At 40.3% G+C, this 11,755-nt stretch overlaps 3 protein-coding genes across 3 annotated transcripts; 2 read left to right on the forward strand and 1 right to left on the reverse strand.

Annotated features, from left to right (window-relative positions):
• The first annotated feature begins 799 nt into the window (after nucleotides 1-799).
• Nucleotides 800-4,330, forward strand: slc15a5 (solute carrier family 15 member 5). The gene is made up of 9 exons (XM_054620682.1): nucleotides 800-1,151; nucleotides 1,493-1,715; nucleotides 2,371-2,540; nucleotides 2,647-2,867; nucleotides 2,970-3,156; nucleotides 3,319-3,507; nucleotides 3,710-3,841; nucleotides 3,947-4,055; nucleotides 4,168-4,330. The coding sequence occupies exons 1-9, from the start codon at nucleotides 800-802 to the stop codon at nucleotides 4,307-4,309; spliced, it is 1,725 nt and encodes a 574-aa protein (XP_054476657.1). The 3' UTR covers nucleotides 4,310-4,330.
• A 279-nt stretch (nucleotides 4,331-4,609) lies between these two features.
• Nucleotides 4,610-8,312, reverse strand: LOC129108573 (tripartite motif-containing protein 16-like). The gene is made up of 6 exons (XM_054620437.1): nucleotides 7,690-8,312; nucleotides 7,498-7,593; nucleotides 6,348-6,593; nucleotides 6,076-6,229; nucleotides 5,896-5,961; nucleotides 4,610-5,810 (listed from the first exon to the last, which is right to left on the reverse strand). Exons 1-6 carry the CDS (start codon nucleotides 8,275-8,277, stop codon nucleotides 5,281-5,283), a joined length of 1,680 nt encoding a protein of 559 aa, XP_054476412.1. The 5' UTR covers nucleotides 8,278-8,312; the 3' UTR covers nucleotides 4,610-5,280.
• A 1,400-nt stretch (nucleotides 8,313-9,712) lies between these two features.
• tmem17 (transmembrane protein 17) lies at nucleotides 9,713-11,600 on the forward strand. The gene is made up of 5 exons (XM_054620741.1): nucleotides 9,713-9,915; nucleotides 10,041-10,144; nucleotides 10,844-10,957; nucleotides 11,072-11,215; nucleotides 11,376-11,600. Exons 1-5 carry the CDS (start codon nucleotides 9,801-9,803, stop codon nucleotides 11,451-11,453), a joined length of 555 nt encoding a protein of 184 aa, XP_054476716.1. The 5' UTR covers nucleotides 9,713-9,800; the 3' UTR covers nucleotides 11,454-11,600.
• The last annotated feature ends 155 nt before the right edge of the window (nucleotides 11,601-11,755 follow it).

Raw genomic sequence — 11,755 nt, forward strand, 5'->3', positions numbered from 1 at the left:
TAGATTCTGAATCCAAAACTTCACTATAGTAAATGTACCGAAAGTCTGTAGACATATACAAACTAAAAGTACTCATTATACAAAACATATAATTCAGATATTATGTATATGTATATATGTATACGTATATCACTTTAATGGATTGCAATAATTGATGCATATGTGTGGGGTGCATTTTTACTATGCCTGTCATGATTTAGTGGTTGATTATATTTTTATTAGTAATCAGAATCTGCAAAGTGACTAAAGTTATCATATAAATCAAGTGGAGTCAAAAGTAACCTACAATATTTCCCTCTGAAATATAATGTTGCAAAAAAGTATAAAATGGAAATACTCAACTACCTCAAAATTGTACTTAAGTACAGTACTTATGTACTTAGTTACTTTCCACCACTGCTATGAATGAGTCATTAATGAAAAAACAACAACAACCACATGTCTGTATCTTGTTGGTAATCATAGAAATATTTCTGGGACCCTCTCTACATTGCTCCCATCCATCATCTCTTCTGGGATACAATTTTGTATAATGTGTCAGATCCCTGTGAGGCGTCCACAGTTCTGAGTTCTGAGTAAGACCATGACACAGGAGGATAATCAGCAGCCAGCACGTGCAGGTAGGTGTGTCTGATCGTACGTGTCTCCAGATTCACACCAGGGTGAGGGATTCCAGCTCTGGCCTCTGCTGGTCCTCTCCTCGAAGGGCAGGAGTTCTCATTCAGTGCTCTACGTGGTCCTTTACTGACTGTATCCAGCCAACCGAGCAGCCCAGCATCCAGCTCACTGGCCAGGTGGTATGGTGTCAGGAGAACTTCAGAGACTGCCAGAGGGCAGACGCCGACTGCGTCGACTCTCTCAGGCCCCTCGTCCAGACTTTGTACCACGGAAGAAGTCCCGCAAGAAGCTCCAAGTTATCATCTGTGTACTTCTTGTGGAGCTGTGTGAGAGATTCACTTTCTTTGGCATTGTATGCAACATGATTCTCTTCTGCACAGTGAAGCTGGGCTACGATAACTACCTGGCTGCGACAGTCAACCTGTGCTTCATAGGAGCCAGCACCCTGACCCCTGTTCTGGTGGGGTGGTTTGCAGAAACCTGCCTGGGAAGGAGCAAGGTGCTCTACTTGTGTGCTTTCCTTCACTTCTTTGGTAAGACACAGTTAATGATTACATGTTGTCTGAAGTGTTGAAATTCGTGATAAAATGATAGTTTATTTCTGTTATAAGATAAGACGTAGTGTAATGTAAAAAGGGTCAAATCTGCCAGTTTAAAATACAAGATTTTTATCAACAAAATGAACAAGAACATTGCACAAATATGACATATCTTATCTTGACATATCTTACCCTTTAGTGTGAGCTCATTTCACGAGCGTGAGTTATTCTATTTAGGTACTTAGTCATGGATCTTTTTCTGTGAAGTCACACTCCTGCTTGAAATCTAGCTGCAAACACATGCCATAGCCTTCACATGTCACCGTGCTTTCTAGGCACAGCCATGCTGCCCGTGGTGGCATTCCCGTTTGAAGACTTTTACATTGACACTCATCACATGACGCATCAGCTAAAGCCTCGGGAGCAACAAATCTTGTTCTACACCGGCCTCCTGGCTGCTGCACTGGGCATCGGAGGCATCCGGGCCATCCTCTGTCCCATGGGAGCCTACAGCCTGCAGTGCTACAATCAGCACCAGCTCCTGTCCTTCTTCAACTGGTGAGTGGTGTTGGCTTTAAATACAGGCATACACTTTGGTTCGCCAATGATCAGACTCCAAACAGTCCATTGATATTGTCACTGTGATCCATTTCATCATCACATGAGATTCTTTACAGTTCAGTTATTCTGCATGGAGACAAGAAACAAGCACACCTTGCAAATTATTGCTTTATTATGGAGAGCAAGCAAGAACTCTAATGCCCCACAAGCCGTGCTTGGGTGATTGTGGAGTTAATTTGACAGTAATTTGACATTATAATGACCTAATGATGGTGCTGGACAAAAGTCAGGGGATCATCAGTTATTACAATTCATCATTAGAGTGTAGAATGTTTGTTACAAATTTCTTGAGAACCCAAACAATAGTTGTCAAGCTATATCACTAAAAAACTAAAATGCAACATCATGGTGGCACTAGAGGTAAAGCCAGAGGATCAGCAAAGTCAGTGGGGTTCATCTTCTCGGGACCAAGAATGCCTGTAGATAAGTTTCAAGGCAATTCAAACAATAGTTGTAGTGCAATCGTTACCATCACTAGCCACGCCACTAGCATTGTTAAAAAACAAGTGGAAATAATGTTTCCATCTACCCATGTGTTATTCGTTTACATTTGCAATCAGTATGTTCATGAAGGAATTTTATTTATGTTTAGGTTCTACTGGCTGGTCAACCTGAATTCCACGGTCGTGTTTCTGGGTATTGCTTACGTCCAGCAGTCTGTGGCCAAAAATCTGGTCTTCCTCATCCCGTTCACCTCTGTGCTGCTGGCTCTGATCGCTATACACATGATGCGGAACAAACTCACCTATAAACCAAAGAAAGGTAACGTACATAAAAAAAGAGAGAGATAAAAACAGGTATACAGGCACGCTACATACTGTGCCACACACACTTCATTCTGTTCCTTTGTGTGTCTGTCACACTGTAGGTGGATCACTCTTGACCACACTGGGAGTTTTCTTGAACTCTCTCAAGATGTGCTGCCTCCACTACCGTCACCTGAGTGGAGATGTGGGATCTTGGCTGGACCGGGCCAAGGAGAACAATGGCGGGCGTTACAGCGAAACACATGTCGAAAACGTCAAAGTCCTGGCCAAGCTCTTCCCTCTTTATGGCCTTCAGCTGCTTTACAAGGCCTGCATCACACAGGCAGGTCAATGGGAGTAGTATGGGTCTTTATTGAAAAGCATGAAAAAGGATCATGTCCATGTTTTATCACATGAAGAGAGGCTAAGAATTTGTTTCCTACAGATTCCCTCAGGTTACTACATACAGACAATGAACTCAAACCTTCACCTCAACAACCTCCTGTTGCCCATCGGCGCCATGAATGTGATCAGTATCCTCCCTCTGCTGATCTTAGCCCCACTGATTGAATGTGTGACCACTTGCTACCTCTCCAGGGGAAAAACTCCTCTGGCACCTGCAAAAGTCATCAGTGAGTATCTCTATGTGCACACATGCACACACCCCCACTAATGCACACATAATACTAATGTCTATCTCGCTCTTCTGCCTCTCTCATCCTCCCTCTTTCCTCCCGTAATTATTCTGCAGCCCCCTCTCTCATCACCCCTCCCTGTCCATCCTCCCCCTCCAGTTCTGGGCCATGCATGTGCCACCCTGTCGGTTCTGGTGGCAGGTTTGTCTGAGCTGCATAGGAAGGCGTACCCTCTGGTGGAGCAAACCCTGTCTGGAAAAGTTCTGCAAGTGTCGTCCATGCCATGTTTCCAGCTGGCTACTCAGTACATCCTGCTTGGTCTCGCAGAGGCTCTCGTCACTCCTGCATGTATGTGACAGATTTTTAGGTCTCCATAATTTCACTTGATGCATTACATGGTTCATATTGACCAAAAACTTCAGATTCATTAAATTAGCACAAACTGGCACAAAATAATCTAATGCATTTGATTTTTCCCCCGTAAGAAATGTCACAAATACACAGCAGGAAAGATTATATAACGTTTCTTCTGTCACTTCCTCTCTGGCAGGTTCCCTCATATCTTTCCAGCTGACCCCGAGCCACATCAGAGGGATCTCACTTCACTTCCTCACTCTGTCCTACGGAGGAGGCTGCTTTCTGGGAGCCTTCATCATTCAGCTGGTGTTCCTTCTTTCTGGAGGTAAAATTAGTACAAATATCGTATTGCCTGTTTTCTTCCAATAACAAATTACAGCAAAAACGATGCTACTGATGCTTTTATGACCACCTTGATACTCGTATACAGGTAACTTCTACCCAAATATATTGCATGATGGGAATCTGGAGAGATTCTTCTTCCTACTGGCCACACTGATGGCTGTCAATACCTTAGTGTTTTGGAGTGTATCGAGCAGGTAGGCCTACAGTTTACATTTTACATTAAAACATGTAGAATACAAGTTAAAATTAGATATGTAGTTTTGCATAACGAACACTGTCATTTTCACTCTCACTGATTCTGTCCAGATACATAGACCTGACTGTGCAGGGTAAAGCACTGACCGCCAGCCCTCTGACTGAGAAGCTGCTACATTACAAGGCCTGTCTGCGGTTCTACGACACTGTGGATTGCTCCTACACAAACCACTCTGTTGAATCTATTTTATGACTGCCGTCATTATTATCTCAACTGTTGGTGGTGCTGGCGCTGCATGTTACGATGTCAAAGTCTGTGACTTGGCAAATTGTGAACTGTATAAATAGAGAATTTGGAATCAGTTTGTTGTTTTTACAATCAGAATGTAATATCAGAATGTATGCATATAATTAAACATGTCCCAGACTGTAACTGTGGACTGTTATTTGACTTTTGTGAGAATAGCCTTGTAAATGAGTGAATTATGTTTAGATACATTTGCAAATCATATTAGGAAAATTGAATGTAAATATTAGCGCGTTAAATCGAATAAATGATAGACATGTCATAAGCATGGTCATTTATTTTAGTCTGTTAAACGAGATTGCTTGATTTACTCATTGCTTTTGCTTTGGTTTTTTTGATAGGTAAAAATACAGAATAAACATCATCAAGGATTAAAACAACAAACCTTAAATGGCTTATTTCCATTGTGGTCCTCCAACATACAACAAGTGATTTAAAAAAAACATGATACTGACAAGACAAAATACAGCCTATGTGTTCCAAGATCTTTTCACATAGATACACAGAACATAAATCAGGCTTGAGGGAACATTATTTCATTGTAGAGCATAAAAAATAGAGCACAGAAATATGGTTTAACCATCAAAGTCTTACAATGAAACATTTTTAAGTTTAACTACCTCATATAAAATAGTTGGTCTTTTATCAGTAATTAAAAAAAACAATTGAACAAGTGCTTTTGATAATGTTTTCAGGAACATTCAAGAGAAATGTATATACCAAAATATACTTGAAAAATGACTCATACACTGTATGTTGTCATTACTATCTATGCATCCACGTCTCTAACTCACACACACAAAAATATTCTTAACTTTGCATATGTTTATAATCTTCCTACTCTTCTGCTTTTTTCCTCTCCCTGAATCATAAATGGCAGTAGTTCCTGTTGCTAACATGTTTTAATACAAACAGGCTTAGATGTTGCATATTTTCAGTGTTGAACCTAAATCAACAGAAAACCCAGGATAGATAGGTTGAGTGAAGATGGTCTGGATTTGGTGCAGCCGTGTCAAACTGTCAGAGCCAGAAACCTCGTAGAAACCCAGTGTTCCTGCTTCCTGATCAAGGTGAATGCCCACTCTGCGAGAGAGAACCGGAGGAATCTGGCCTTTGTGAAGATTATTGTGCCAAAATGTGCAGCCGAACGGAGAGCAGCTTAATTTCCAGGAGAGCTCATTGTGGCCGAAACAGCAACTTCTGTCTGAACCCTTTCTTTTTATACCTTTGTATGACACGGCCAAGTCGACAATGCCACCATCCCACTCCACCTCCCAGTAGTGGCTGCCCTCAAGGCGCTCTTTGCACAGAGCCTGGTGATAGAAGGTGAATCTGTCAGGGTGATCAGGATGAGCCTGGTCCCTGTCACTCCATGATATTGCTCTGTTTCCGTCGGACAACCAAAGACATGCAGACACTGTGTTGGGATCGACCTCCACTTTGGAGTCTGCACGGAAAGATGATACATTTATTTAGCTGCTGGAGCTTTTCATGTTTGATATTTGTGCAAAGTGAATTAACAATGTGCTTACTGCTATATTTGTTCAAAAGGTATGCTCTTGATGTTCTTTCCTCATGCAACCTTGGCCTTTTTGAAACTGATGAAACAAAAAAACAAAACACTAATGATTCTGTCTATACAAGAACAGGAAATATACAGACCAGACCAGACTTAATTATAAGGTTATGGGATCCAAACTGGTCTTACTTACGCAGATATTCTTCAGAGTGACTGAATAATTCTTTCTTTTCTTTGCTGCACATATTTTTCAGTTTATCTGTTTGTGCGGAGGTAAACTCTGTCAGCTTGTCAAGTCCCTCATGTGGGTCTGACAACACAGGGAGGCCACCCAGTGCTTGGAAACCCTGCACACCGCAAATAAATACATAGTGTGATAAAAAAAAAAAGTTAAATTGAGTGGCAAAAATTAGATACAAATTGTATCTACATGTTTACTTTCTAAGACAGTAAACATGTAATCACCTGCAGAAACTGAAGGGGGTCCTCTGTCAGTGAGAGCTGATGGAGTTCATAATCTCTCCTCCTCAGCTCTAACACCTCACGTTCCAGTTGGCCAAGGTGACTGTTGGTCCAGTCCACTCCAGCTTTCTCTGCTTCTCCAACCTTTTCTCTCATCTCAGAGCGCTTCTTCTCCACAGAGCGGACTAATACACAGGTGTGTTCAACACACAGTCGATCAAGGTCATCACACGCCTCCCATGCAGCATCCTTGTGTAGGAGACATGCAGCATTTCTCCAGTTATGATTGATGCCTTTTTTGAGTTACTTTTTTGAGACTTTTATTCTTTAAAACACTTGTCAAACACTTGAAATTCAACTTTTTTATAGCCTGTAATAGTGGTCTAGGTCAATGGTTCCCAACCTGGGGGTCTGGACACTCCAAAGGGGTTGCGAGACAAACTTTGGGTTGGAATCTTTTCTTCAGACTAATGATGATTATTCAAGTACAACCATCTTTAATATAAATATCTATCTCTGCATTCCAAAATTGCATCCTTTTTCTGTATTACGCACTGCAGCTGGACTTACAAAGTCTGTAATGTTGCATGTAGAATGCATTCAATGAGACATACTACTTCGTCATAACATAGACTGCATCTAGGAAGGTAATAACATGGCACCTTGAACTTCGGCTCTCTTGCTCATATATCTGCTGTACAAAGGATTGTGGGTCAGAATAGCCAGAAAAGCATGCATACTGCAATAAGCAACCAGATGTAGTAGAACATCCTGGTATTTTTGGCATACTGCATTTGACATACTATGAACTGGGACGTAGTAAATCTTTTTCTTGCAAACTAAATAGTACGGGTATTGAAATGTTTAATATACAGTCGGCATGCACCAAGCCTGTTTTTCATTATTTCATTTTGCATATTCATATAGTGAGTCAGAGGCTCAATATTTTAAGCATTCCTCGCTGTCAAACACTTTATGTAAAAAAAGTGAAAAAGTGAAATTCCCCTGTTGCCCACAGTTTAGTCCCTTTTTTCTCTTTTCTCTATCTGTCCGTTAACAGCAAACTATGTACATTGACTTTCTTTTATCAGGATTTTGAAAGTAAAGAAATATATTCATGAATATTAGTAAAAGTTCTTGTGTTTGCACTCACTCTTATAGAGTCTGCAGTCTGCATCAGCTCTGCCATTTTCCTCTCTGACTTCAGCACTCTGTCTGCAATTTCCTCTTTACTTCTCTCCAGTTGTCCCTGTTGAAACACAAATCCAGGATCTTTTCAGAACCTCAGTGACATTAAAATGATGGGCTACAAATTACTTGGGAGCATGTGGATGAACTGAATTACCTGCATTTCACGCTTTTCTGTCGCAACTGCCACCGTGTCGTGGCCTTTGTGCTCATCCATCACACACAGCAGGCAGACGAACTCCTGATCGGTGCGGCAGTAAATCTCCAGAAGTTTGTCGTGACGGCCACAGATGCTGTCTTTGATCCTCGCAGAGGCTTGAATCAAACTGTGTTTTTGTAATGTTGGCACCTGAAAGTGAGGCTTCAGATGAGTCTCGCAGTAAGAGGCCAAACACACGAGGCAGAACATCCAAGCTTTTCTTTTTCTCCCTGTGCAGGCGTCACATTGCACATCACCAGGTGCAGCATAGGTGTCATCATCAGCAGCAGCAGCATCATTTTGACTGTTTTTACTTTTATGTTCCTCGAGCAGGGCAGCCAAAAGTGTATTCCTCTTCAGGTCAGGCCTCGGGGAGAAACTCCGCCTGCACTGAGGGCAGCTGTAACCTTTTCTGCTGTTATGATATCCATCCCAGAAGGCATTGATGCATTGTGTACAGTAACTGTGTCCACAGGCCGTCGTCACGGGATCATCCAGTAACTCTAAACAGATGGGGCAGTCGAACAACTTCGGACTATAAGCCATTTTTCTCGCGCTCAGACTGACGGAGTTACTTTCACTTTCTCTGAAGGAGGAGTGGCTTCTTAGTGGCTTCTTAGTGGCTCAGATGTGCTGACTGGTCTGTGAGTGTCAGTGTAGAACAAAGTACCTCCTTTATCAGAGTCAAACATTAACTGCAAGTGTTTTTAAACTCAGTCAAAGCAAAGTTACTCACTGGGTTTTTTTTAATCACAAGTTGCAGTACTTCAATCAAGCTGCTCTATCAATATTTTTATATTGACAATGGATTAAATCAGTACTGCAATAAAGTCATACGTTGTGATGAAAAGTATCAGACGCTGCCGTAGTCCTCAGCTTCACAGGGCATTTTGGCATCTTTCAGCTTATAGCTTATATTATATATATTTCCTATATTATATATATTTCAAAGGCCTGCAACTTTCCTGTTTTGGGTCACTTTCACAGCTTGCATGAACTTCATTTCCAGCTTTTCCATGCCAACGCCACCCTTTTGCAAGATGTCTTTTAAAAAACAATTAAATAAAACTACAGCTTACATTATATTTTCAAATATATGCAATAATAATTAGATTTTATATGTTTTAAAATGAATGAGCAAAAAAATAAATCCATTGCAGGTTGAAGCACGTTTTATTTCATGTCATTTTACATTGCTTGATTAAATTAAGAATGCATTTACAAAACGTATTTAACCCCTGGTGTGTAAGATTTGAAGTTTTTCTGTTGCACACTCAGACAGAGGCAGGCATAAAGAAAATGTTTCACAGATAAAGGGAAAACTGAGACTAATGGGTTTGAACAGACTGCTGTAGTACTCTTTCGCTATCCATTTCATTTTAACAAACAAAACAAAAAATATGCAAATCATAAAAACTCTGTTTTGGCTTTTCATATTTTAAGTTTATTACAATTGTTCTACTAAATAAAATTCAATGTTTACATTACAGAATGAGAAACATGTAACATACACACAAAAAACATCAACATTAGCCTTTTCCCTGAAAAAAAATAACTTTTTAAAGAATACAATCAAATAATGACCACTGGTCAAGTGCTGATCAGGCACTGGTGTTCAACACGCACACACACAGACACACACACAGACACACTCACAAAATGATACTGATGCTTCACCAGAACAACCTTGACAGTGGATGCCCTTTACTTTGGTGACATTATGCGAGCTAAAGCTTCTCTGCTTAGTATTTTTTACTTCTTTCTCTTTCAGTGACTTTTGTGTTCATCCATCACACAAAGCAGGCAATTGCATTGTCAATTGCTGTGACAATAACCATTAAAAATCTTCTCATGCTAAGAGCAGATCTTCTCTTAAACATGTAGGAGCAGGAAAGAAAAGGGACTAACAGATAAAACGAGAGGACACTTTTCATGCGAGATTTGAGCGGAGTGCGAGATTTCTTTGGTATCCAAGGAGACGACGGCAGCGTACGGTGAGTGTCGTAAAGGAAGAGGCGGAATGTTTTCCCTCTGGTGATGTTCGTGTTCAGCAGAGAGCCTTTTTCACGATGGACCTACCGGAGGCGATCAGAAAACGTTTGGAAGACTTTTCCCGTAATGTGTTATTCGACCAGAGTGGGACTCAGCCCTCCACGAAGGAGAATGACGCGTTTCTGCCACACGGTAAACTACGGGTTCAGCTCACGTTGTTTATGAATGAGCACTGGTGGTGACGTAGCTAACCAGCGATGGTTGCCCCTAACATGGTTTTACAGTAGATGTTGCTTCTGTTGTTGCTTTGTTTTCAGACAAGCGGGTTCTGTCTAGTCTCCACCTCCAGATGTCTCTGTACTTTAACATGTGGTTCTTCCCCTTGTGGTGGATCAGTGAAACTGTAATGCTGCACCTCAAGGTAAGCCATGTACAGAGAGAGGGAGATAAGAAGTGAGAGTTTGGGGGGGAGATGCTGGGCTGATGTGAAGTACTGGTGGTGTTGATTTATCCTAACAACTATTAAATGATTGGAAAGTGTAAAAAAAACAAAACATTATTATTGCAACAGATTTGGCCCTAAATAGAAATTTCACATTGTCAGACAACTAATTTGGTTTTAGTATTTTATCTTATATTCGTTTACTATTTTATGTTGACCTATTTCACTTGATTTTATTTATTTTGTTCGTTTATTTGATTGTCACTTGTTATTTCATTTTGTTTCTTAGTTTAGTTTTATCCTAATGATTGTTATTAATGTTTCTTCTATTGCACTGTTTTGCTGCCTTGTCTGTCGAAGCACTTTGTAAACCTTAATAAAGTTGTTATTATTATTATTATTATTATTACATGTCCATTGTCGCTCATCCAAAGCTTAAAGTCCTCAAACAGATTGATGTGGCCGGCCACTTCGTTTTGAACAACAAAGTCAAGCAATTTCATCTTTTGAAATATGTATGGACATTTAGAGTAACCAAACGCAAAAGTTACTAGCCAGTAGAAGTACAAGTTACCAAAAATAGGTGATTTCTACTATTTAATAATTTCTTAAAAAACAATTTGGATGAATCACATTCATTGTAATTAACTGCATTGATGTATTTGTCATTTCTCCCAGTATCCTGCCCTGCCAGACTACTACAAGTTCATCCTTGTCACCGTTCTCATCCTAATGACTCTGATAGAGGCCATCAGACTCTTCCTCGGTTATGCTGGGAACCTGCAAGAAAAGGTTAGGCATCACTCACAAAAACATACAGATACAGTTGAAGTACAATGTGTCAACACAAAAATTAAAATCAATTGCAAGTGATTGTAAGTCATGTAATAATTGTGTTTGTGTAAGGTCCCGGAGTTGGCTGGATTTTGGCTGCTGAGCATCCTGCTGCAGTTTCCACTAATCCTGTTTCAGCTCTTCAATGAAGCCATCCTCATACAACCCCTGGAGAGAGGTGTTCACATAGTTCTCGCCATATTCATACTCACACAGGTAGATAACAGTCCATTTAAAAAACTGACTTGATGCAATTCTACCATTTCCAATCTGAATGTATGTAAGAGTATTTTATGTTGTGCGTGTTCTTTAGGTTGCATCATTTGGTGATTGTCATTGTTTTTTTTTTTTATGTTTTCATTTCGGAACAATGCAGGCCCTCTCTGGTTTTGTGGCGCTCAGGGACATGGTCAGACACACAGGGAGACAATTTCATCTCCGACAGTTTGACTGAATTCTGAAGCTCTGACAGCCCTTCCACACCTCAACACAGCGATCCTACTCAAAGGCTGACGACAAAAAATGATTTGTAAATTTTTGTATTACATAAAGTACATTTTATATTTCCTCCGCATGATTGAGTATTAAAGAAATAAAGGTGTGCACATATTTATTTTTATATTTTATTCACATTATATTCTGTGAGATTGTATGTTTTTGTAGCATTGCAAAAAAATGAAATCAATAAAAAAAGAAAATCCAACTTGTCCAAAAGTTTGTTATCATAAATCTTGTCCACTATCAACACTAGATTAG

The sequence above is a fragment of the Anoplopoma fimbria genome, chromosome 19, assembly GCF_027596085.1.
Source record: "Anoplopoma fimbria isolate UVic2021 breed Golden Eagle Sablefish chromosome 19, Afim_UVic_2022, whole genome shotgun sequence".
NCBI classification, from domain to species: domain Eukaryota; kingdom Metazoa; phylum Chordata; class Actinopteri; order Perciformes; family Anoplopomatidae; genus Anoplopoma; species Anoplopoma fimbria.